The 26,663-nt window shown below is 44.5% G+C and overlaps 2 protein-coding genes and 1 long non-coding RNA gene across 8 annotated transcripts in view; 1 reads left to right on the top strand and 2 right to left on the bottom strand.

Annotated features, from left to right (window-relative positions):
* Positions 1 to 7,582, bottom strand: part of TRAF7 (TNF receptor associated factor 7) — a 33,594-nt gene extending 26,012 nt beyond the window's left edge. Inside the window, exons 1-2 of one of the 5 annotated variants that reach the window (XM_080981698.1) lie at positions 7,298 to 7,437; positions 7,082 to 7,151 (exon numbers count right to left, since the gene is read on the bottom strand). Coding sequence is in view for 1 of the 5 variants with exons in the window: in XM_080981696.1 (XP_080837822.1) it covers positions 7,298 to 7,567 (270 nt within the window). In the remaining 4 variants the exon portion in view is untranslated. Of the gene's footprint in view, positions 1 to 4,566; positions 4,714 to 7,081; positions 7,152 to 7,297 lie in introns of those variants that run through there. The other 4 variants (XM_080981696.1, XM_080981697.1, XM_080981699.1 and 1 more) reach the window with 4 other exon arrangements.
* Positions 7,583 to 7,822: 240 nt separating this feature from the next.
* Positions 7,823 to 13,597, top strand: LOC308463400. Of its 2 annotated transcripts, XR_013979568.1 has the most exons (6): positions 7,823 to 7,966; positions 9,580 to 9,660; positions 9,929 to 9,988; positions 10,504 to 10,727; positions 11,425 to 13,549; positions 13,583 to 13,597. It is a non-coding gene; the product is annotated as an uncharacterized lncRNA (long non-coding RNA). The 2 variants fall into 2 exon arrangements; XR_013979569.1 differs by lacking the exons at positions 7,823 to 7,966; positions 13,583 to 13,597 and adding an exon at positions 8,204 to 8,224 and having other exon boundaries at positions 11,425 to 13,496.
* A 2,243-nt stretch (positions 13,598 to 15,840) lies between these two features.
* Positions 15,841 to 26,663, bottom strand: part of RAB26 (RAB26, member RAS oncogene family) — a 117,499-nt gene continuing 106,676 nt past the window's right edge. The window contains exons 6-9 of the mRNA XM_080981737.1: positions 19,948 to 20,013; positions 19,220 to 19,276; positions 18,379 to 18,455; positions 15,841 to 18,109 (exon numbers count right to left, since the gene is read on the bottom strand). Of these exons, the coding sequence (XP_080837863.1) occupies positions 18,007 to 18,109; positions 18,379 to 18,455; positions 19,220 to 19,276; positions 19,948 to 20,013 (303 nt within the window). The 3' untranslated portion in view covers positions 15,841 to 18,006. The remainder of the gene's footprint in view (positions 18,110 to 18,378; positions 18,456 to 19,219; positions 19,277 to 19,947; positions 20,014 to 26,663) is intronic.

Genomic DNA, 26,663 nt, shown 5'->3' with positions numbered 1-26,663 from the left:
TGGTTGATCAAAGCAAAGGCCCCATTTAGTCCCACATCCTGTTCTCACAGTGGCCAACCAGATGCACCAATGAGAATCCCACAAGCAGGGTATGAGTGCAACAGCAGCCGTCTCCCCACTTGTGATTCCCAGCAACTGGTATTCAGAGGAGGCTGAGCGAAGCCACTGTGACTAGTAGCTATTGACAGCTTAATACTCCATGAATTAGTTCTCAGTTCTGGCCAGCCAGATGAATATGGCCAAGTGATGTGCTGGTACATAAGAAACCTATGCCATTTTTTTGGACAGAGAATTATTTATATGGATTTATTTACATTTAGGCTTCCTTCTCCCTGCCCCCTTATAAAATCTGATGTACTCCAGTAGTATTTGTGTCCTCCTGTTTCCTTTGTTGGAAGTCTGTTTACTCAGAAGAAAACAAACAATTGCAGGACTCTAGAATGAAACGGAGTTACTCATGGTGAAAGAAAGAAAAAACCCACAGGGCTCTCCATTTCCTGCATTTGTTGATCTGCACTTAGAGGCCACAGATCCAGGCACTGTCCTGGGAACACTGACCATAGCCCACAAAACTGCTTCCTTAGCCAACTTCTGCTGCAGCTCATGGGTACTCACCAAAGCTGCATCAGAGAAAATGGATCTGTCTCCTGCACCTTCAGACTCAAGCCCAACAAACTCTTAACACAATCAGAATCACCTTCAACTGACAAGGCAGGTTGGTTTGACAAAAGTTGCAAATTATTACCACAGAGATTATTTAAGTAGACATGCTAGTTATCAGCGGAGTTGTCCTTTGCTGAGAAAATACTGGAAGGGTACCACAAAAGCTCTTCAGTCAAAAGTGCAGAGCCTGCAGCCATCTTGATGTCTCAAAACCACTCAGAAGTATCACCTCTTAGGCAAAGCCACTTCCAAACCTGAGCAGGAGGTGGGATTGCGGGCTTCACGCCCACCCCACGTGAGCAGGGGCTGGTTTTCAGCCCCCGCGAGAGCAGGGGAATCCATCTCTTGCCGGCTAGCCCCCACGTTTTCCCACCCTCCCTCCCTTTAAGTAGGTTTCTGACTTTGCTATGGACTTCGGTCTGTCGCCGCAAGGGACATGGTAGGAATTTTCCCCAATTGGCAATTTGCAGCCTTTTGGTTTTTCGCCTACCTCGTAGCAACTCATTACAACTCCTCGGCATTGGCGGTTAGGCATTGGTAAGAAGGGGTTAAGAGGATGTGGGGGGGGGGGAGGAACGCCATCACCTCCCCCCAGTGAATGAAGGGTGGTCCGATAAAGGACTCCGGGGGGCATGGCCCTGTTTGAAGCCTATGGAGGTGTGGGCCAAAGGCACGCCCCCCGAGCGAGCGGTGACCCGGGAGAGCTCCTAGTTGACGTGCCTCAGCAGGAGACTCCCCCCCTATGGTGTTAACTCTTCCCGTGTCTCCAGCAAATGGGCTGGAGCCGGATAGTCGATAGGACCAATGCCTAAGCCAATGCCTCTCATTCCTGAATTCAATAAAGTTGTGGCCTAATTCGCCCATTTAACCTTATATTATGGTGTCTCGTGTCTTTATTTATCCTTGGTGGGGGGTGGAAACTCGCCACACAAGATTAAACAGGGTTTGAGGAAGGCAACTGAGGGCTCACCTATGTTTCTCCCTGGGAGCTGGCTATTTATTCCCAGACAATAGGAGGGGTGAGACTTGGACAAGAGGAAGAATGGGCAATATTGTGTTCTTTAGATGTCACTGAACTGCAGTTCTGATCATCCCTGGCCACTGGCCCGATGGTGTCTAACAACCGAAGGGTCACAGGTTCCCCAGATCATTACCAGTTTTATTAATACATGCATGTTAATACATGAACCTGAAGGACTACTACTGGATCTGTTCCAGAAAATGTTACTCAAGCTTGGTCCAGCTTATGCTGGTGGCAGCAAAGATTAGTTTAGCCCAATTATGGAATACGGAGGAAGGGAAATATTCCAAGCATTTAAGAACTGGTTAAGTAAGCTGTTACTATCACAGAAAAGAAAGAAAATAAAATTTCAGACACTAGAATCAAAAGCAAGACTGCCAGCCCGATACTAAAGTAAGTGAATAAATATCTCAAATTCCTAGCTGCCACAGCAGACAGGGTACCAAGGATTTTCCCCAAACTATACCAGGAAGCATATACAGTGGTACCTTGGGTTACAGAGACTTCAGGTTACAGACCCTGCGAACCCAGAAATAGTACTTTGGGTTAAGAACTTGCTTCAGGATGAGAACAGAAATTGTGCTCTGGCGGCCCAGCAGCAGCGGGAGGCCCCATTAGCTAAAGTGGTACCTCAGGTTAAGAACAGTTTCAGGTTAAGAACGGACCTCCAGAACAAATTAAGTTCTTAACTCAAGGTACCACTGTAATCAGTATTAAATAAGCTCAAGAGAGAACCTAATGTATTATTTACAACAACAAAAAGATAAAAATTTTAAAAATATAAGCTTACATAGACTGAGAAAGGATGGAAACTAATTCACATCTAACCCTCTAAAAAACAAATCCAAGCCAAGACACTGCACTGAAATCAGTTCACAATTACTTCCTTAAAGGTATTTCACATGTGGTTGTCAGGCTGAGTCACCTAGGCATTTTACAATGCTGCCAAAGAAACAGCTGAACATTTTCATAATTCAGCATAGAAGTAATCCCTAAAGAGTGAAAGCTGGCTCTCAGCATTTTTATCTTTTGGGTTTCCTGGACACATTGGCAAGGTCACCACTGGAAAAAGGATGCTGAGCTAGAGAGACCCTTGATCAGTTCCAACAGGACTCTAGTTATATTATTGATTATGCCAGCACCACTAGGTATCTTCCATCCCTGTGCAGTTAAAGCTGCTCTGCCATGCCGCAATCATCACTACTCAGGTACATTTGCTATGCTGCCGCTGCTGTAAATGTGCAACTTGTGAATGGTGCATGCAAAACCTTACACGAGGCCTCTATCAGGGGCTTTGAACTAATCTGCTGCTCTAGGTACTTAAGGACATGTTACTCACATTTCACATGCTTGCTGCATGAAATACTGGTCACATATACCCAAGGCAGCTAATGCATAGAGCTCATCTATGATGCGCCAACTTAGCAGAAAGCAAGATAGCCCACATTCATACTGGATGCACCTGGGCAGTGTTCAAAATTAGTCAGGCGGCAGGTGCATTTTGCATCTGGCTATCAACCACTTGTGACCAAGTGAAGATGCCTAGCAGCCAGGATGGCACCTGAAGTCTCCACCATCTGGAGGTGCATCCTGGGAATCATTGGATTTGGATCTGGACTGTTCTCACATGCTAATACCCCATTCTGTAGAATGCTATCAGTTATATTTTATCTGTACAATTAGGAATGAATTTCTGGAACCATAATGTTTCTTCGAGGCAGCCTGAGCAGGAGCAGTCACCATTAAGAAAAAGAGATCTGAACAGGCCAATATATATGAGGACTGTCCCTGGATCAAGGGACTTTTCTGCTTTAAGTTGTCAAAGCTCTTAACCTAGGTGAAGGTTGTCATCTGAACTAGCCAGATGTTTCACTGAGAATCAATCAGACTCAGTGCATCCTTTGAAAAATAACAATTTAGACTGAGCCATGTTACCCAAAAATGGCAACTAGACATTCCGTTCTGGTGACTGCAACCCTGGTTTAAGGAGCCATTTGGTGCACAGCTTATATATCTGAGTTTATAACACTGCACCTGCACATTAGGAAGGTCTGAACCCTTGCTAATTATTGCTGGACAAATCGCAGCACACTGCATTCCATCCCCCAGCACCATTTCACAACCCACCAGAACCTAGCCTCCTTGCATCTCAAAAGGTAACAAAATCAGAGAAGCAAGAAAATGATAGGTGATTTTCAACTGTCTGCTTTAACTTTGTTCTAAAACCAAATTAAAAAGCAGTGCACAAGGCTAACCTTTGCTTCAGCTGGCCCAAGAGCCCAGAAAACAGCTGTAGCACTTCATCCAATGGGTGAAAGACCAGCTGGCTTAAAGAGCTGCCCTGAGAAATGAAAACTCTGGAATCACTGACATTTACGCCCTCCTTGTACACAAAACCTCCTAAGCATGAAAGGGAAGTTAAACAAAGCCACTATGAAGCACAACCGCCCATAGGCAGAACACTGCACCTTCCTCCAAGGAAGGAGGCAACAGTCAGCAGCTATCCAGAATGAGTAGGAATAAAGAGCAGCAAACAGTTTAACACCAGTCAGAACCAGGACACCTCAAACCATCCTTTTGCTCAGGTACCTAAGAGTTCAAAACCTTCTACAGCTCCATTAAGAGTTAACACAAAACAGGAGCCTAAGCAGTTAACCACCTTGGGAGCCTGTGAGGATGAACAGTGGTATCTAAGTTGGAAAAATAAAACATGAAGGTTTTTCAAGTTCATAAACTGATTTGAGCTCAAGTTATTCAACTGACGCAACTGATTCCAATTCCCTCTGATCTAGGCAGCAGTTTAGTGATCTGCTGATGGGCTCACACAGAGCCATAGTATTTTCCCAGTGAGAGTGAGAGAGTCCACAAAGGAAGTATTTTACCTCACATGCAGGCCGATAGCTGAATCATGCAGAACACTCCACCGAGAAGATCTCAGGCAAAGATTTCCCTCTTTCAAAATGTCTCTTGCATGCCTGCTGGCCTCTGCTGTAGTCTGCTCTCTCAGTGATGTAAATAGGAAGGCATGCAGAGCAATAGGCGATATGTAAATTCATCAGGAAAATCCCCTACCAACCTCAGCCAATCATCTAGCACTTCCTCATCTCGGCCATTCCCAACAGGCTTCAGCCAAGAAAGGGAAGCCCTCCTTACTCATAGAAGGGCAAGTGTTTCTTTAAAAAAAACAAAAACCCATCCATTTGCAACATATCAAGGGTTTTTTTTAAAGCAACCCATGAAATACATTCCTGCAGCCTGCAAACTTAAGGCTGAAACAGTAAGTTGCTGTAACACTTGTCCTAAACGCAAGGAAGTCCACCGTAAAAATTATAAAATCAGAATCTCATAAAAAGACTAAGGCTGTGTACCCACTGTACATTTAAAGCACATCACTGGTCCCACACCTGCCAGAAAAAAAATATCAAGGGAACTATAGTTTGTTATGGGTGCTGAGAATTGTAGCCCTGTGAGGGGTAAACAACAGTGCCCAGGATTCAGGGGTGGGGATTAAATGTATGGTGTGCAGGCAGACTTAGAGCAGGAGTAGGTAACTTATGACCCTTCAGAAAGTATTGGACTCCAAACCCCATCAGCCTCAGTCAGCAAGGAATGATGATAATTGTAGTGAAACAATATCTGGAGGGTCACAGGTTCTCCAACTCTGAAGTACACTGCAAAGGCCCTCCAAATCTGGGTGGGGGTGGGGGGTGTGTGATTCTGGTGTGCCCCGCCTTAGCACTCAGAAGTGTTAAATAACTACTGTCCAGTCACAAATACAGTGGTACCTCGGGTTAAGTACTTAATTCGTTCCGGAGGTCCGTACTTAACCTGAAACTGTTCTTAACCTGAAGCACCACTTTAGCTAATGGGGCCTCCTGCTGCTGCCGCACCACCGGAGCACGATTTCTGTTCTCATCCTGAAGCAAAGTTCTTAACCTGAAGCACTATTTTTGGGTTAGCGGAGTCTGTAACCTGAAGCGTATGTAATCTGAAGTATATGTAACCCGAGGTACCACTGTAGTTACAAACTTAATTCGTTCTGGAGCTCCATTCTTAACCTGAAACTGTTCTTAACTAGAGGCGTGCTTTTGCTAATGGGGCCTCTTGCTGCCGCTGCACACGATTTCTGTTCTCATTCTGGGGCAAAGTTCTCAACTCGAGGTAACTCTTCCAGGTTAGCGGAGTTTGTAACCTGAGGTGTTTGTAACTTGAGGTACCACTGTACTCACTTCTTGGACAGGGTGCCTGAGAAGGCAGTGGCAATCCAGCTGCAGGCCCTTGTATGGATCAGACACTGCCTTGGTTGCCCTGAAGTAGTTAGAGCAGTCGGTTGGGTGCCCAAATGAACTGCCATCCCAATCAGCGCCAACATTAAATATATATATATTTAAAGCAAGTATGGTCAGGATTCAAGTCTGTGGAATCTATTCTGTTTTTTAACATCTAGATCCCTGAGATCTGCTAAGTGTAACCTGGTGTGAAGGACCAGAATTAAAGAAATCTGAGCCTCCAAATTTATTTAGAATACCAAAGGTGGGGGGGGGGGGGGACCGCCAGTCCTCATTCTGATTACCCTCCCCCAACAAAGCTTTCTTCATTTCACTATTATAATGTGGGGTTGCATTTTGCTATAGTTATTATAGTTTATAGTTATTATATTACGTTATAGAGAAAAGGAGTTTATTTTATTCTAACGTATTATATATTACGTACCTGCCAATCTACAAGAAATTGCTCAGAGACCTACCAGAAATTTCAATATGCTTTCTGCCCACTGATTTAAAGCATTTTTGTAGTGCTCTTCAACAAAAAAAAAACAAAACCCCTCTAGAACAACTTATATACAATAAGTTAAAATAAGACAATTCACATCCACAGGCTTACAATCCAAGCCAGGACACACAAGGAAAGGGCACAAGAAGAGAATAAACAAGCAAACTTGGGCACCAATTCTTGAAGACAGCATTATGCAGCCATGCTAGACGGGGCTGATGCATTGGTCAAAGATCAGGGATTCAAAGCCCTACTTAACCATGTACACTGCAATGTGACTTTGGAGCCCGTAACTATCTTTCAGCCTAACCTACCTTACAGGATTGTTGAGTAGAGAAAAAGGGAGGAGCGGGGAGGATGGACAACAATGACAAAGAATACGATACAACAACAACAACAGAATCACAGACCTTGGGGCCAGTAACTAACATTCAACATAGCCAACTTCACAGGTTTGTTGTGAGGATAAAAATGGAGGGGCAGTCAAAAATATATATATTCCGCCATATATATTGCAGTATGTATATGTGTGTGTGTGTGTATACTGTATATATATAATCTCAATATCCTTATTATGCTAAAAAGGACGTAGTAAATGAATAATGCTACCTTAGCCTAACCTACCTCACAGGGCTGTGGTGAGGATAAAATGCATTTGGGGGTATGAAAAAGCCACGTATACCGTCTTGAGCTCCTTGAAGAGATATAGAATATGATTATGATTATGATGATAATAATAATAATAATATTTTCCTCCCCTCAGCACCTGGAGGGAGGGGCGCCCGCCTCAGCAGGCCCCTCCCCCTCGCCACCCACAGGCCCCGCCCCTCGCGCTCTCACCTGACGCGGGGGAGTGGCGGGGGGAGGAGGCGGCCGGCCCAAGCGCGGCCCCCCGGCACATGGTGGCTCCCCCGCCTTCTCCCAGCCAGAGTCCAGCTCCTGCACCGCCAAGCGCCTGGTTGTCTGCTCCCCACCTCTGGGCCTCCCAGCAAGCCGGGCCGGAAATGACGACCGCTCCCCGCTCAGGCTGCCGGGATTCGTGGTTTTTTCCTCCCAGTGCAGCGCTTCACCGAAATTCCTCTTCTGCGGCCTGCGGCCTACAGTTCCCATGAGCGCCTGCTCCAGCGGCGTGTCGCGCGACCCTTCCGGCTGCTTTTTTATTGGTCTCGCTGAGAAGGCCTCCGTCTACTCCCCACCTTGATTTCTTTTGCTTCTATGGCTGTGCCGACTTTGAGTCACGTTAGGTTTATCCAATCAAATGTCCCGAGACAGAATGATAGCGGCGGGGGGAGGGAGCAATGGCGTGAAGTTGTAGACTGCGCCGGCCAGTGGAAAGAGAGTCTGTAGGTGGAGGAAGACGATTGGCTGCAGAAGGTCGTGCGACAGGGCAACGCAATTGGCTAGCGTCCCTGAGCAAGTACCAGCCAATTGGGAAGTGGGGCGAGTTTATAAAAGCCGATTCCACGAGCTTGCGCGTTCTTTTTCCCGCTTGCGCTCGAACTGTTGACGGTAAGGTTTGCTTTACGCGGGCGGAAAGGCCTGTTTCTAGGTCTATAGTGGTTAGTCTCGCTTGACCCAACAGCAGAACATTCCAAAAGGGGCACAAATCACGTGTGAACAGGCGCAGTTGTGTTTTTTATTTAAAATGTTTTATATTTATTTAAGACCTGTTGAAAGCTTTGGAATATTACGAAAATGCTGTAAGGAATGGAAAACCTCGTCCTGGTGTAGAATTGCAGTCACTGTTAGTTCTACCCAGAGTAAAAGGTAAAGGGACCCCTGATCGTTAAATTCAGTCATGAACGACTCGGGGGTTGCAGTGCTCCTCTCGCTTTACTGGCCGAGGGAGCCGAAGTTTGTCTGCAGAGTTTTTCCGGGTCATGTGGCCAGTATGACTAAGCCGCGTCTGGCGAACCAGAGCAGCGCACGGAAATGCCATTTACCTTCCCGTCGGAGCGGTACTTATTTACCTACTTGCACTTGGACGTGCTTTCGAACTCCTAGGTTGGCAGGAGTCTACTAAGAGTAGACCCATAGTAATTAATGGACAGGGCAGTCTTCGGTCTAGTAATTTCTATAGCTATGCTCTGAGTGGGATTGACACTGGATGACACCCATAGTTTTTTTAATCCCCACGTGTCAGTTTGTATATTTATACCCTGGTCCAGGGTCACCTAGTGAATTTCATGGCTGAGCAGGGTTTGCACCCGGTCTGCAACATTACTTAGTTGAGATCTTATCCAGGCCACTAGATAAGTTACATGGCCCAAAATTATGAAATTGGTCCCCAAATCCAGGTTTATATTCTGAAAAAGTTAAAAGGGTGAATTGATTTTCTGGTAGCAGGGCCAGAAAGGAGACAATGCGTTTACCTGTTTGTATGAGTTAATGAAAGTTAGAACTTTGAAGGAGGTGGTAAAACCTCTCGTTCATGCCTCATAGTTCTCATGGAATGGGTGATCTGCTTTAGATCCTGCAAAGGACCCTTTACCTTTCAGAAAGGGAGGATCTTGCAACCACTTGCTGATGCAAATCCTTCTCCGGCAGCATAGCAGGACAGTCATATCAATGTTGAGTGTTGGGCCAGTTCATTTTATGTGTAGGTCTCCAGTCTGGTTTAAGGCTTTGTTGAGGCCTCCTTCCCTTGGTCTTTTTTCCTACCTGTGAGAAGCATTTGTTTCTGAGTGTGGCTAGGATGATTACAGAATTCTTCAAGGCATCTGGTTGGCCACTCTCAGAACGGGATGCTGGACCCCCTTTGACCAGGTCCAGCCCCTGGGGTCCTTGTTAAGGCCTCCTCCTTTACCTTTCCAGGTGTGTTTGCTGCCACTGAATGATATGAACCCAGTAGATAGGGAGGAGCCTAAACTGTGATTTTGGAAAATCTGTGTGGGTAATCTGTTAGGCCCATCAGAGAGCAGCCGATGATGAGCTCTTAATTTTCTGACACCTCGTATGAAAACTGGTTGCAGTTTACTGATTACGAGCACGAGCTGAGGCTTAAAAGCTGGTTTCAGAGAGGCACCTTCCTTTCCAGCTAGAACCTTGTTCCTGTCTATTTAGAAAACAAAATGTATTATTGGCACTTTATTCATTCTTCTTCTTATTTTAATTTTCTTTAGGAAGCACACGGGAGAAGAGAAGAGACTATGTTGGTATCAGAAGTGATCTAGCAGGACACTGGGTTGTGCCAGGCCTTTGTGGTGAGTTTTTAACCTTCATCCAAGAAAATTTACCAGACACACTTTTCATTGTGCACTTTACGCATAAGTAGACCTAGAGGGTGCTCCTTGGATGAATAGCCCCAAATTTTAGCCTGTTACTAGTTACAGTTTTCCTTTTGGAAAAAAAAAACAAAAAAACCTGCGACACAAAATGTCCCAGAAATACATTGCCATTGGGATGCATTTACTACCCCAGCCAATGTTAGTGGATTGAGATAACTGTATTATTCCATTGTTTTTCTCATAGGAAAATGGCCAGCAAACAGAATATGTGGAGTGCCAATAGGTTGGCACAAACCTAATTCAGGTGTGTTGAATTTTTCAACTTTCAAATTCAAAAAATGAGGGGTGCTAAAAGTTGCAACATGACTTGGGAATTAAAAAAATATTTTGGTTGAATTAATATAATTTAGTTTTGCTTGCTAAATAAGTACAGTCATACCTCGGGTTAAATGTGCTTCAGGTTGAGCGTTTTCAGGTTACGCTCTGCGGCGACCTGGAAGTAACGGAAAGCATTACTTCCGGGTTTTGCCGCATGCGCAGACGCTCAAAATGACGGATCCCGTTCACATCGAGGTACCACTGTACATACAAACATTTTTAACATTTGTGTGGAATTCAACTTAATTTTAAATTTGTCTTATTTTTTAAAAAATGTGTAAAATTGCATAAACATTTAAATAATTGTCAAGTACTTGCAGTTATATATTGATTTTATTTTTTATTTATATACTATACATATTTTTATATTGAATTGTATATTACAGTTAAACACGTATATAATTCACTAATGTGCTGTAGCTGTATTTGCTTGTTTCACAGATTGAAGAATCTTCATCATTGTGTTAAAAATTTCTTGTCAGTGCTGCTGCTGCTTCTGCTACTGCTACTGCTACTACTACTACCGTCTTAACCAGTGGGAATTGACCTTCAATGGATTCTAACCAGAGAACAAGTCTTGGGACATCCACTCACGTGAGCGATCTAATTGGAACTGCCAGAGAATTGTTGCCCTCTGAACTCCCAACTCTGCGAGACGTTATGAGGTACGGGCTGCAGCTAAGAGAACAAATTGGTGAGGGGGGCTGGGCGATGTATCAGTACAGTGGTGCCTTGGTTTACGATCTTACTCTGTTCTGGAAGTCTATTCTTAAACCAAGGTGTGCTTTCACATAGCAGCAGGGGACTCAGTTTACAAATGGAACACACTCAACAGGAAGTGAAGCATGCTCTTATTCCAAATAAAAGTTCCCAAACCAAAACACCTACTTCCAGGTTTGCAACGTTCTTAATCCAAGTTGTTCCCCCGCTGCTATGGGAAGGCATGCCTTGGTTTAAGAACACTTTGGTTTAAGAACAGACTTCCGGAACGGATTAAGTTCGTAAACCAAGGTACCACTGTATATCATTCAAAACCGTTTCTGAAGTCCACATTATTATAGCATTTTCATAGTATGTGATGTGGCAATAAATCATGAATCGTGATGTGTGTGTGCTAAGCAAAAATCATGATTTTGGAAAAACCGTGAAGCAAGTGCTTCTTTTGATTCCTGCGCAGTGCAGGCTCAGCTCTCCACTGCCATCTACTACGTTCTAAAATTTTAAAGTTGCCCCCAAGACTATATAGGACATTAATATCTTCTCCAGAAATCTTTAATTGTTTAGTTGAAGAATGCTATCATTGAGTTGCTTTTCATATATACATCAAAATTAGATTTTTATTTTTCTTTAATGTTTTCCCAGATTATATGTAACTCATCATCGCCGTTCTTTGAATTGTCCTGAATACCACCATTTGGTAGCCAAGCCCAAAACCAAAAGTGCCGTTTGGGTGCATTTTGGCTTGCCTGCTGATGAAAGTGACCGTGTGGTGGTTGATAATATCGCCATTTGTAAGCTATGTTTGAATTCGGTATCTGCGAAAGGCGGAAACACCTCAAATCTAAGTAGCCACCTCAAGTTTCACCACCCACTGAAATTTAGGGAGTTGGCTTCTCCATCAAGAGACATTTCCGTCGACTCGTGTAATGAAGCTGATGATCCTCCAGTTGCAACAACAGTTAGTGCTGCTGAGCCTGCAGTAACGGTTGCAGAAAATCCTAAAAAACGGCTGAAAACAACATTGGATGTTCAGCCGCTCAATTCGAAGGCACCGAAATCTTGTACTCAGGCAATCATAGAGTATGTGGCTACATGCATGCAGTCTTACGACACAGTGGACCACCCAAAATTTATCCAGATGGTTAACACTCTAAACCCAAGATATAAGTTGCCCAGCAGAAAATACTTTGCAACCAAAGGAGTTCCAAAACTGTACAATGACACCGTGGAGAAAATGAAGAGAGAAGTAAGCCGGATAAAGGATACTGAGCTGGTCATCACTACTGATTGCTGGACATCAGTAGCAGGCACTCAATTTTTGGCAGTGACTGTACATTTCATATCAGATGAGTGGAAGCTGACTAATGCTTTCTTGGGCTGTAAACATATTTTGAAGGACCACAACTCAGATAATCTTTGTGAAATGCTCACAGACACATTATCGGAATGGGGCATAGATGTGAAGAATATATTTTGCAGTACTACTGATAACGGTACAAATATTGTAAAAGTAGTTAAGCAGCTTGGTTTAGAGCACGTTTCCTGCTTTGCCCACAATATAACTGTTGGGGTTAACCGAGCTTTAAACTTGACACAGCTGAAAAAGGCAGTTACAAGATTGAAAAACCTGCAAAATAGCATTAGCCATAGTTGGAAAATGAGAAGAGACTTTGCTAGATCTCAAGAGATACTTCAGATGGAGAAAGTTAGTTTGCCAAGTGCTTGTCCCACAATATGGTGGAGCACATTTAAGCTCTGCCAAACGTTTCTTGAAAACAAAAGTGCATTGAGTGAGATGTTTCTGGGTTATCCCTCCAAAAACCATTTGATGTTGGAAGAGTGTGATATCTCTGCTATACAAGACTTTGTGTCTGCAACTACTGTGTTAGAGGACATCACCACGACTCTGAGTGGAAGCAATGATATCACTGCTTCATCTGTTCTGCCACTTTATAGACAAATTAAGAAAAGTCTCCAGCCTGATGAGGGAGACAGTGTGCTGCTGCAGGACATTAAACATGAAATTTTGGGCGCACTGTCAGAAAAGTATGAAAGTGCACCTATGACAACCACTTTAGGTCTAGCTTCGTTGTGTGACCCAAGGTTTCGCTTGCGCTTCTTGGAGGCTCCTGAGGCTGTCAGGCAGGAGGCCATAAGGAAGATGGCAGAATTGCATGGGAGTCTGTGTGCTGCTTCTACGGAGCCCAGTACTCCGCCTCCTCAGCCCAAAAAAGGGTTGGCGAAAATTTTTGATTTAGAGGAGGAAGAGGAGGACCTGGCAGAAGATGGATTAGCACCGTTGTCTGAATTGAAAGCAGAAAAAGAGCTAAGAAGCTATATGGCTATGCCAAGAGTGGACTTTGATGAATGCCCTCTGATGTGGTGGAAGGCACATGAGGCATCCTTCCCCATGTTGAAGGTGCTTGCAAAGAGGTTTCTGGCTATCCCAGGAACAAGTGTGCCGTGTGAAAGTGTTTTCAGCACAGCTGGCAGTGCTCTTCAAAGACAAAGGGCATCTCTATTGCCAGAGAATGCTGAAATGCAAATTTTCCTGGCAAAAAACGTAAATTTTGTTTAATACATTTTCCTTCTGTAAATTTTTATCTGTTCTTTCTAGTGTTGCCTGGCTTATAAAAGAAATGCAAGTTTTTCTGGCAAGATTTTGTAAATTTTGTTTAATAAAATGTTCTGTAAAATCAACTTTTGACATCTAATTGCAAGTGTAAAAAATTTCTTTGCTCTGGACTTTGCTGCCCTGCAGATGCTGGTTGCAAATAGGAAGCACCCTAAGGAAATGAAGATCTGCGTGAAGGAACTTGCTTTCATTAGTGTACAGAGACTGGTTCTATTGGAATGCATCACATGGGCTTGCCAGATCGGCCTGAGCATAACAGACAAGTCAAAAAGCAGAAGTGCCAAAAACAACCCCCTGTGTTGCAATGAGAACCAATCACAGAAATATAGACGCAACACGTAGGCTAATAAGTGTTAGAGCATATATAATAGAATAATGAGATCATTCAAAAAGAAATAACTCTATTAGTTCATATATACAATGTAACAGACTAGCGGCGCAAAACATTAAGCCATGTGTTCAAGATAGGCATCAAAAGTTTCAACAGAAGACGTCTAAAAAGTAAAGTTTTCACAATAGTTTTTCAAAAGTTTCAATGGAAGATGTCCCAAAAGTCTCAAGGGGTGTTTCCGGAATGATACTACTGTTTTGTAATAGTCTTCGTCTGCCAATATTTTTCACAAGAATATGTAAGTAAGATTCATGCTACGGATCAGTGCTCACTATACTGGCTGATGAAGACTATTAAGAAACAGTAGTATCAGTCCTTGAGACTTTTCGGACGTCTTCCATTGAAACTCTTGAAAAACTATTGCGAAAACTTTACTTTTTAGACTTGAGACGTCTTCTGTTGAAACCTTTGAATAACTGTTGTGAGACTGACCTTTGACGCCTATCTTGATTAAAAAGCAGAAGTGGGCAGAAGATGAGAGAAAGCAGCTTGCTGAATCATAGAATCGGTATTAGAAGGGACCTCCGTGGTCATCTAGTCCAACTCCCTGCAATGCAGGTGGCCTGTATGCTGATCAAACCCACAACCTTTTCATTATCAGCACCATGTTCTAACCCAGGGATAGACAAACTGCCCTCCAGATGTTTTGAGACTACAATTCCCATCCCTGACCACTGGTTCTGTTAGCTAGGGATGATGGGAGTTGTAGTCCCAAAACATCTGGTGGGCCGAGTTTGCCTATGCCTGCTCTAACCAAATAAGCTAATGCTTTATTATTACAAGGTAATGTATGCTTAGGATACATTTTATCAGAAAGGCTGTGCTTTTATAATAATATCTGACATTTCCAGAAGGTAAACTTAAAATCCTTTGGTTTTCCAAGAGCTTTTTAATCAAACGTATGTTTAGCAAGCTAAATGTTGTCCAGTCACAAAAAGAAGAGCAGATTTGAATTTCTCTCATGCAAAAATATATATTTAAGAGCCCTTGGTGAATAAGTTTGCAATAATATACTTTTTCCCAATTAATGATAGCTTATTAAAGAAACAGATTGTGTTTGCACAATGTGCAGGGGCACAGAAAACATCTGCCTCCGAATAGGGTTTCTGGCTCTGGATGTTTGGGGATTATCAAATCTTTCATCTCACACAACAGACGCCAACTTATCTGAACTCACACTTTCATTTGATAAGGGGGGGGGGGGTAGTTTTAGCCCAATGGTATAGTATTTGCTTGAATGCGAAAGGCCCCACAGTCATGATTTCAGGTTGGGCTGAGTGTCTCCCCGTTGGAACTCCTGGAGAGCTGTTTCGGGGGGGGGGGTGAAATTTGTTTCCTTGGCTGTTGTTTCCATTATACAATATGCCTATTTGCCAACAGGAAAAATAACACACTGATTTATGCTAAGTGGCAGTTAAATGTCTGAGGCACTACCCCTCACCCCAGTTTGAATGATGGATGGCGAGAATGGTGTTTGGCACAAGATTCTTTGCAGATAGCCAGCTGAAAATCAGGGTGCAGCCAACAGATCTCTCGGGTTGTAGTTTAGGCGGGGACAGACTCAGAAATTCTCAATGGGTAGGTTTTAAACTGCCATGTATGGTGATGGAGTGCAGCACTCTTAAATTGGTTGGTGACATTATTACTAGTTTAATGAAATACCTGCCATTCGCCCAAAGGTCCCCCAGGAGGGTCACAAAAATTACAATGATGAGAATAGGCTGGATCCTAAGAATATAAATCTCGAATGTCAAAACGCCATGGTAAAGAGGTGCATCTTCACACGATGAAAGCATTACTCGAGTGTAGGTGCCAGGTGCATCTTTGTGGGGAGTTCCAAAACTTTGTCGCTTGGAAGCTGCCCCTGCACATGCCCCATATTAGGTTCCTTGGGTGGTGGAACTACCAGGACCTACACCCACAAAGGTCTTTTAGAAAGGAGGCATTCTTTCAGATCAGCAAAGAGGAAAATGCAAGTTCTTGTAGGGAGAGTTTTGGCTTTACTTTCCTAAGGCTTTTGAGACCGGAAAACGACGTTTTAAAAAAGTCTTTTATTAGGAATATTGAGGTGGGGGGAGAGAGAGAGAGAGAGAGATAGAGAGAGAAAGCTATAAACAAGAGGCAGCATTTTCTTACTACATTAATAACACTGTTTGGGAACTGGACAGGCCTCTCTTGCTAGGTGGCAGCAAAAGCCAGTCTATGTAGGAGGCAGACCCAAGTCCCTGCAAAGAGGCAGCGTTTTTGAGTCCATGCTTCTCTTGCAAAGTGGAGGCCGCAGAAGCCAAGCTGCAGAATTCTGCAAAGGAGTGTTTGGATCGAGGGCCAGCAGCAGGCAGCCCAGTTGCTTTCCTATGGTACAGGATGGGAAAAAATGAAACTGGCCCAATTCACATACTATGTGGCTGGTTTCCTCTGCAATGCGGTGACCCTTGAAGCTTTTAAGAGAGCTGTGAGCATGCAAACCGGCTCTGAGGCAAGGTGGTCTTCCTTAGGAAACTTGTAGTAGCTCGGAAACAATAAGGAGGGGGAAAGAATCCAGCCTAGGGCCTTTGTTTCTAAATAAACCTTTTAAGTAAAAGAAAATGAGCGGCACACACACACACACACACACACAAAACTCCCACAGTACCAAAGAAAGCATGATAACTTAGTATTTATAAATAAATATACATATATATAGCACTTTGAGTGTACAAAGCACTTCATATACATTCTCAATTATCCTTACAACGGTAATGTAAGGTGTTGGGTTATTCCTGTACTGTCAAGGGCTGGTGCTGTGCCAAAGATCTGGGGCTAGTTTGTGAGATTTTGCTTATGGCTATTGAGTCAGGGACTTTTCACCTTGTGCTCCCGGCCACGAAGCTACGCTACCTCCCTTTTATTGATGCCAACAGGAGGTGGAAGCCAGGGAGGGCTGCAGGCAGAAGCGGGCAAGGTGGTTTCTCAGCAGCTTCCCTTGCAACAAAGAACAGCAAAGCCCCCTTCCTGGAGACCCCACAAACCCCCATGGGTATCGCACTTGCCTGCTCCTATGGGGGGGAAGCAAAGCGCCGCATTTTCAAACCCCTGCCATAAAAAGAAAGCCAGGCATCACCACCATCAAAGTAGCTGATAGGGCAAGCGTTTTTTTGTACACGACGTTGCAGGGGTTTGAAAAAGACCCTCTTTTATCCAAGAGCAACCATGAGAGTCACAGCAAGGGAGTTAAACAGTACCAAGTGGTGGGAGACAAACTGCACTTTAAAAATAGTTACTTCAAAGATACAAAACCAGTTAGCTTTGTGTAATAACCTGCCTCCACAAAAAGAAGCCAAAGTGTTTGCGCTCAGGAATGAGCCAGTCGGACTCACAGCGGTCAAGTGACCCAAGAAGAAAACATGGGATTTTTTCCTTCCTCCCTACAGGCGATCCACATGTTGCAGACAGCAGCAATTTCCCCTCCCTTTCTCGGATGTTAAGAACAGCGCAGGATTTAGGGAGGTGTGAGCAGTCCCCCCGCACGGGGTGTGCAGAGCCAAAGTAGTGCAAAATAATAATGATACTAAAACTTATTTATAAGGGTACTCAGAGTTAAGGGGTGCCAAATTCTGTCCCTGCTCTGGGTGCTATATTACATATGCAGGGCACGTATTGCAGCGCCAGCGGAGTTTGAAAAATAATAATAAAGAACTTATAAGGGTTGGAAGTACCAGGCCTGGGTACTTGCTGAAGCTGCAACAGTAACATAGAGCACAATTCCAAAAAGGTTGCCGCCAACAGGGAAAAGCTTAACATCAAAGGGGGTACGGAATGCCATCCCCTAGGAAAATGTCCTACATGTGCACCTCCAAAATGCACAGGAGTTGCATGTCCATTCACACAAGCCACACACCCCATTCGTTTTAGTGGCGCCTGTGCTTGAAGGCTGCCAAAGATCCTTCACTCGCTGCCACAATTCCCGTTGATTATCAACTACCTTCTTCCCCGACAGATCTATTATTTTTAGCCTCTTAGCTGTGTCTGGCTTCCTGGAAAGAAGCTACCCAGGCCCTCCTCCGCCTCCCGCGCTCCCACATGTCCAATTTCACCTGGACAAACACACAGACACGAAGAAGGAATCATGTAGTGGCATAGACAGATGCAGCAGGGGACGTGGGACGCTGGTTGCGAGTCTTTGTACAAAGGGCGGAACCTCAGATGGGCCAGGCGGGTTCTAGGACCTGCAGCAGCCGGCGCCTTTCACCTCCTTCTTGACGTAGTCATGGAGTTTAAAGCGAGGCTCATTGGGCAGCTTCATAGATCTGTGCTTCAGCTCCCTGGAAACAAAATGCAAGCGGTTTGATCAATCTGGTTCCCTAGTCTCTTCTCACAGCCCTGCAACAAGGCGTTGCTCCTGCTTACCTGTCTCAGGTAAGGACCAGTTTGCCGCCAGCGTGGCACCATCACAAATGGTTCTTTTTGAGACACGGCCCCCTTGGTCCCATAAACTCACCCCCAGTGCTACGTTTTTGGTCCCATAAACTCACCCCCAGTGCCACATGCCCTGAGCAAGTTAAAGATGGAAAGTCAAAAAGAAGCAACTTACTTGGCGATAGCTGTGAACGCTAAGTCGACATTCAAACCACTCTTGGCACTGGTCTCCATGAAGGGCACTCCATATTCCTACAAAAATGAAGATGGTATTCAGTGTCTGCCAGTTCCCTAAAATTCAGGATTTGGGGGGGGGGGGTTGGGGGGGGACTCAGGGGAACTGAGCTCCCTTATCTTTAAAAAAATTAATATATTTTATTGTCGGGAGGCCTGGAACGGATATACACCCAATGCCTGAGCCAAAAACACACCTATACCTCTAATGAATAATGTGGCCATTTCTAATCCAGATCATTATCTGTGTGAATTTTTAAATCGCATCTTACATTTAGCCACTGCCTGTGGGCGGGGAGGGTGGGTGGACTGGGCCGAGCTGACAGTAAACAAACAAAGAAACTTTGTGGTGAGTTCTCCCACCATTTCCCCCCAGAAAAAAGCCTACATTCCATTTCTTTTAGAAGGAAATCTAGCTCAACATTCCCCAACAAGGTGCTTTCTGCATATTTTGGACTACGACTCCCGTGAGCCAGGAATTTTAGTCCAAAACAGCTTGAGGGCACCGATTTTGTAAGGACTTGATATTTTAGTATGTCAGCACCTACACTTTGGAATTCCCTGCCTGTTGATATCAGGCCTTTGCTGAACTCCTTTTGGCGCCTGATATCAATAGGCAGGGAATTATTTTCACAACAACTTTGCAAACATTCTGGTTTAGATAAGCCTACCTAGATGTTTGCAAAGTTGATGTGAAAATAATAATTAACAAGGTTGCAAAAATTAGGCTCTCTTGAAGCAGACTTTCAGCTCGTTTTAGTGAGGGCAGGTGGTTCCTGTACCTTGGCTAATTTCTCCCCATCTTCTCGTTTCACCACTCGCTCCTGGGTCGAGTCCACCTAGGGGTGGCAAAAAAACACAAAACAAACCAGCATAAGAGAATAAGAAGAGCCCTGCTGGATCAGGCCAAGGGCCCACATAGTCTTCCATCTCCTGCTCTCACTGTGGCCTCCTAGATGCCCCAAAGGGAAACCCGGAAGCAGGACCCAAGCACAAAAGCCCTGCCTCTCCCCTGTGGTTTCCAGCAACTGGTCTTCAGAAGCATTGCTGCCTTCCACTGTGGAGGGATATCATAGCCATTGTGGTTAATGACCATCAATGGCCCTCCATGAAGTGGTCCAATCTTCCCATGCCATCCACATTGGTGGCTGTCACTCTTTGCAGCAGAATTGTGTTCTTTGACTATGTATGTGCAGTGATGCCTAGTGTTCATTGGGACTGGTGGGGCAGAAAGCAAGGAATCCCAACAGTGGCTGGAGCCACAGCCAGTGACAGGTACAGTCACCTCCTGTCTGGTTGTAAGAAAGATGGTGGACAGGTAAGAGGGCAGGCAGAGGTTGGGCTCCACTGCCTAGCTGGTTGCTGCTGCTGCCCCGATCCGTGTGCATGGGCAGGGTCAGCCCTGAGGCACCTGCCTCTGCAACCACACCCTCTTCATCCCAGCAAACGGCTTCCATTGCCGCAGAGTGCCTGGCTCTGTATTGTTCTGCCAGGAACCAGCCTGGCTTACCTTGTTTCCCAGCAACATCAGGACCACGTCTTGTTTTGCGTATTCATGGATTTCTGTCAGCCAAGCCTGGCAAAGCAAAGGAAAAACAACAAGGTCAGAGGAGCTAAAGCTAGAAACCAAGGAGAATAGCCAGCTGCTGTGGAGACCTCAAGCCTCCTCTGGAAGCAGCTGGCTGGGGCCGATGGAGAGATGCAGTTCGAAACAGCCGGGCTAAAATGCTGCTCTCAGAGAGGCTAATTCAACATAGTAGAGTGGTTAGGGGTCAAGTTAAAAAAGACAAGTTGGAGACAACTTGGTTTATGCTTATTACTTTTATGCCAACAAGTCAACTTCCTCAATAAAACTTCCAGTGATGCACATACACTGTGGAGAGATTTAATTGTTTTAAGAGTATTATAACACATTGTACATTTGTAATTGCCTCACATAAATGACAGACGGTACTTTTTATTCAGTTTGGGTTTGGGTTAAACACGGTTGTCATGTGCTTATTGAAAATCAAATATATTAGAACCCGAATTGACAGATTCCAGTTATAAGAAACAAGGTTGGATTTAAGTTTGATGAAGCCCTAAGCTACTGAAGGGAATGGGGCCCTTTATATGTCCAGCTGTCCTTTGTCAACAACAAATTGTCACTGTTTTTTGTGTTGAATATATGCTATATGGTAATTTATGGACGTAATAGGTATCTAAAGCCATTTGCACATAATAAAATATATATCTTATCAAAGTAATTATTTTTTATCTTATATTTTGGAAATGTACATCCATTTTTTTGTTTTAATTTTTTTTGGGCCCCCAAGAGAGTGGGGCCCTAAGCTATAGCTTGTTTAGCTTATACGTAAATCCAGCACTGATAAGAAAGGAGGTTCTACCTAAACATTAGGAAGAACTCTCTGGCAGTAAGAGTTGTGGACATAGGAATGGACCATCTCAGAAGGTGGTGGACTCTCCTTTGTTGAGCTTTTTAAATAGAGGTTGGATGGCTATATGCCAGTGAATCTTTAGCTGTGATTCCTGCAGTGCAAGAGGTTGGACTAGATAACCCTTGAGGTCTCTTCCAATGCTACAATTCTATGATTCTAGGAACTAGGAGCTGCTTTGTCATCTCAGATACTTCCCCAGATGCCATTTCCTAAAACTTCTTCATAAGGTCACAGCCCCACCACAGGTGGAGGAAGGTCCCAGCTCTACCACAGCCCCTCCAGCAAAGGGGTGAAATGCCATTAAGGATTACGATGTAACTTTAGAGGGGTCTGGTGCCAGCAAAACAAGACTTTTAAATGCCGCTACCTGAATTTCAGTCAGTGAAGCTAGACCACTTCTGATTTGATGCCACAAAAACATCATAACAACATTCCAGCACCTGAGGAAGCCATTCCCGATCTAAGTAAAACTTGCCGCCCCGTAATGAGACTCAGAATCTAAATGGACCCTTTTCTTTCTGGGGAGGGAACTGTGTGGGCTGCACATGTATTACAATGTCATGAGCCATTAGCCAAACCATTTCTCCAGCCCCTGGCTTCAGAGGCTGGAATTAATGTTTTGCTCCCATGCAACTTGGCAGTGGCAGAGGGAGGGAGGAAGCAAATGACAGAAAAGAGAAAAGAACAGTTAATGCCTCTCCTCCAGCACTCTTCTGGGTTCACTTGCTTTACATCCAGGCCTCTTCCTCCTCCTTTGTGTCCAGCATGCCAGCCTCCTTTCAGGGCAGAAGCAGCATGGCATGTTGAAATGAGATTGCCAGGCCTGGCCCTTTAAGAAAAACATTTCATGCCCCTCTTTCTTCAAGCCTGGCACAGCTCTGCTTGAACTTGTGTCTGTCTGTCTGTCTGTCTGTCTGTTTGTAAGGAGCATTGGGAGCTGGGGCAGACCAGCCTGTGCAGAACATGAGCCGCATACTTAAGGATCCCACACTTCGAACTGTTGGTGAGCCACAAGCACAGAGGAGAGCCCAAGGCAAGCCACCAATATTAGCCCTACTCAGAGTAGAACCACTGAAATCAATGGGGATGGCTAACTTGGTTCCATTAATTTCAGTGAGTCTCCTTCACATAGAACTTTGTCGGATACAACCCTCAGCCTCCAATTTTTAAGCTATAACAAGAGGCCTATCATATAGGGTTGTTATGAGGATCTGCCAAGCGCTTTGAACACTTCGGAAAAGTGCTCTGCAAATGTCACAGAATTGTAGAGTTGGAAGGGATCCCAAGGATTATCTTGTCCAACCCCTGCAATGCAGGAATCACGGCTAAAGAACACCTGACAGGTGTCCACCCAACCTCTGTTGAAAAACCTCCAGTGAAGGAGAGGTCACCTCCTTTGAGGAATTCCATTCCACTGTTGAACTACTTTTACCATCAGAAAACCATCTTCCTAAGGTTTAGTCGGAATCTCCTTTCTTGTAACTTGAATTCACTGGTCCTACTCTCCAGGGCAGGAGAAAACAAGCTTGCTCCATCTTCCATGTGACCCCCAGAGATATTTGAAGACGGCTCTTATATTACCTCTTAGTTTTCTTTTAACCAGGCTAAACATCCCCAGCTCCTTCAACTGTCCCTCATAAGGTTTGGTCCCTTTATCCTCTCTGGCACCCTCCTCTGCACACCTCAGAATCATAGAATTGTAGAGTTGAAAGAGGACCCCAAGGGTTATCTAGCCCAACCCCCCTATGGTGCAGGAATCTCAGCTAAAGCATCCATGACAGAGAAGCCACCCAGCTTGCCAATATCCTCCTTCAACTGTGGTACCCTTGCAATGTCCAGACTGGACAGCATTCTGCTCATACAAGGTCTGATCCCGTCAGTGGAATCAACGAACATAGGTAACATAAGAATCACAGACCACGCCCCAGTAGAAGTTACCCTTAGAATAGGAGAGGGAACACAAACCGCCCCATCATGGTCCTTCAGTCCCATCCTAACCACAAATAAACAAATTAGAGAGAGTCTCACAAAAACTCTCCAGAACTACGTCAAGGAAAATGATGTAGACCATATAACAACCCCCCTCCTATGGGACGCAATGAAAGCGGTCACCAGAGGAGCTTGCATAAAAGAGAAAACATCCCTTAAAAAACAAACCACCTCAAAAGTTAGCAAAATAGAACAAGATATCACGGCCCTCACATCGCACTACAAACAAACAGGATCTAAAAAACTACTTAAACTTCTGGAACAAAAGAGAGAAGGAGACTAGGCTTCCTAGAAATCAGCTGTGGTGTCCTTGGTCTTTGGTCTCAGTGCTGCGATGTGAGGTTGTTTCCCTACCACCTCTCAGCTCCCGACACACACACATGCACCCCCCCCCAAGATCAAGAGTGGGGGGGGACTTATCCTGCCACCTGCCTTGCCAGCCTCTAGCCTGACACCATGCCACAACACAGTAGTAAAAGAAAACCCGCAGACTTATTAGTATGGACGGCCAGCGGCAAGCTTGATGCTTCATCCAGACAGCCGTTCCAGCAGGGCGAGAACTCGTTTGGCAGTTCCCACCTGCCCTTTTTTAAAATTCAGAACAGATTTAATCAGGGGGAGTCCGGCCGAATTCTTGACAGGGTGTCTGATGGAGCGGCAGGGGGCTGTTGGAAGCTGAGAGGACCACACCTGCTCACCTCACGGAGCTGCTGCTTCATCACTCAAATCCCCCCTCCACCCAGGACAGATAATAACTGGTTTTATTCCACATTAAATCCGTCTAGTATAGAGATAAGCAACAGGGCAGAGGTCTATGGCCAAGCCCAGCCCCCCCCCCCCAAAGCATCATCTGGTCCAAGGACCCCCTTCCTCTCCATGCAAAATATCGTTCATTTTTATACATTATTACATTTACCTCTCACCTTTCCTCTAAGGAACTCAAGGTGATATAAATGGTTCTCTCACACGCCCTTATTTTTTAAAGACACGTGGATAGCTCAGTTGGTTAGCGTGTGGTGCTGATAATGCCAAGGTCGCAGGTTTGATCCCCATAAGGGACAGCTGCATATTCCTGCATCGCAGGGGTTGGACTAGATGGTCCCCGGGGTCCCTTCCAACTCTACACCTCTATGATTTTATGAAATGGTTCTCACACAAACCCTCATTTTTTTTTTAAAAAAAAAGGCATTGGGTGTTTATTGGTATTTTTTAAAACCCATCTTTCAAAAATAGTAATTGCATTGCTTTCAAAGCTTTTGTTTGTTTGTTTGTTATTTTTAACTGTATGATTTCAAATTGCCTTGAGATTTCTACGACTTCTCTGAAAGGCGTTTCATCATTTAACACAACGCTGAGAACAATTCAGAGGTGGCTGCTGAAAATGTTTCCATTCTGCCAAGCCTATGCAAGCAATCAAGAACACATCCCTCCACAACGGTTAATTGACATCCGTTTCTTTACTTTTAAATGTTTTTATTGTTGTAATCCACTTTAGTTTCCTTTTTATGATAGATGATAGATAGATAGATAGATAGATAGATAGACGCTTCTTATAAAACAAATAATAGAAATATTCTGGACAAATATCCAAAACAACCGTGAGGTTGTTTAAGCTGAGCTGCAGTGTCTGGTCCAAGGTCACCCAGTGAGCTTCATGCCCAAGGGGGTATTTGAACCCTGCTCCTACATCCTAGGTCCAACACTATGCAACACTGGCTCTCAATTGATGCCTATTCACATCAAAGATGAAACCTTCTCTCCCTCTGATGGGAGTTGCAGCCAAAAACATCGAGAGGGTGCCTGGTTGAGAGAGGCTGCTCAGGAAGGAGGCTGGAGTATTTTAAGAAGATAGAGGAAGTTTTAATACTGTACTTTCAAAGCTGGATTGGGGAAAAAACGTGTCAGTACAGTGTATTTTCTGACCAGTGTGCAATGGCTGCATTTTGGCACAAGATGGTGCCAGAGAGACACATCTGCGCTTGCAAACAAATAATTTGTATTTGCAACATGTCCCCTAACAAGCAGTCACGGTTGCTGCAGCTGAGAGATGTTGTTGATATGTCACCATTCTCTACTTTTATTTTTAAAACACCCACTCTGGGAGGGGGCTTTACTTCAGTAGCATTCCCAAGAGCAAAGATTTCAGGTGCAAGAGTCCATACCAAGCAGCTGGCTCACATTTACTCTCTCTCTGTGTGTGTGTGTGTGTAGGCTGGAGGCATGTGTAAATATTGCTTGATGCAGAGATTCACAGCTGCTTTGGAAGTGCCACGATGGTGCCCATAAGCAAGCTCCATCAGTAAGAGCATAAGAACTGCTCTGCAGCTGGATCAGGCCAATGGCCCATCTAGTCGAGCATCCTGTTTTCACAGTGGCCAACCAGTTGCCCCAGGGGGGATCCCACAAACAAACAGGACCCAAGCACATCAGCACTCTCCTCCCCTGCGATTCCAAGCGACTAGTCTCCAGAGGCGTAATGCCTATGGCAGTGGAAATGCAGACCCTCCAAGCACCCCTATTTTCCAGGGACAGTTCCAGATTTATAGAAGCCGTCCCGGTTTCTGATTATTATTTTTTTATTTTTATTCATACCTTTTCTAATTTATACATTTCATTAATTTTACAATCATTTTAACATTTCAAGGTTTGACTTCCCCCTCTTTCTGCGGTTCCTTAAATTTATTTTTTAATATCTTCTGCATATCCAAATTCATTTAATTTGCTCATTTAATTATCTACTTTAAATATATATGAAACTGCAGGTTATTACAATGTCCCGGTTCCTGATTTGATCCTGGAATATCCTGCTTTCCCCTAGAACGCCCCTATTTTCATGGGAGAAATGTTGGAGGGTATGGAGTTATGCAACCCCTGAGCCAAGGAGCTAAGTAACTATAAAACCTTTAGAAGCCCTGTTTGGGGAAGTTTGTAAAGGTTTAATGTTTTATTATGTTTTATATATGTTAGAAGTTGTCCAGACTGGCTGGTGCAACCCAGTCAGATGGGTGGGGTATAAATAATAAAATTAGTATTCTTATTATGGAATAGCAAGTCCTATTGCCATCGGAGAAATGTTGGAGGGTATGGAAGTGGAACATTGCCATTGGGCTTAGTAGCCACTGACAGCTCATTCACACAGATCTCACCACTGGAAACTGCAGCCAGCAAGTGATTTGACATGAGTGTATGAATCGCTCTGTTAGAATGTTGTGCTGTTGGGTGAATGAATGGTGGATAGAGAGCGGGATGTCAGTGTGTGTAAGAAACAGCCTACTTCATTGATCCACCCATTTTCCTTCTGGGCATGCTCACCTTTGGCATGGTGGACCAGAAGGAAATGGGGCTCTCAGGCTGAAAGAGATTCCCCACTCCTGACCTAGAGGGATTTAGGATTACTCAGGATCCTCACCCTGGCAGGGTTGGAGGAACATCAGGTGAGGCTTGGCCAAGTTGGTACCTTCTAGTTGTTATGGACCATGATTCTCGTCATCATCTTCATCATGTGTTAATTTACGTACTGCTTACAGGCCAAAATGGCTTCTAAACAATTTATAAGTATAAAACCCTCTCACCATCAAAGTACCCAATAAAAACCAGTTCCATCAAAACATTAAACCATCCACAGTTATCCTTTTCATTGAAACGCGGCTGTAAAATAACAGTTAAAAGAGCAATTAAAGCAATTGGATCAGGAGGTTCAAGCTCAGGGAAGCAGCTGCATAAACCAGTATTTCTTCAAGAGCCGGCAGAATGCCAATGCTGATGGGCCCTCTCATATTTCGGCGTGGGTGGAATTCCA

This window comes from Podarcis pityusensis, assembly GCF_964106645.2.
Source record: "Podarcis pityusensis genome assembly, chromosome: 14".
Taxonomy (NCBI): Eukaryota; Metazoa; Chordata; class Lepidosauria; order Squamata; family Lacertidae; genus Podarcis; species Podarcis pityusensis.
The sequence above is the reverse complement of the archived record's forward strand: the minus strand, read 5'-3'. Positions and strand labels throughout refer to the sequence as shown.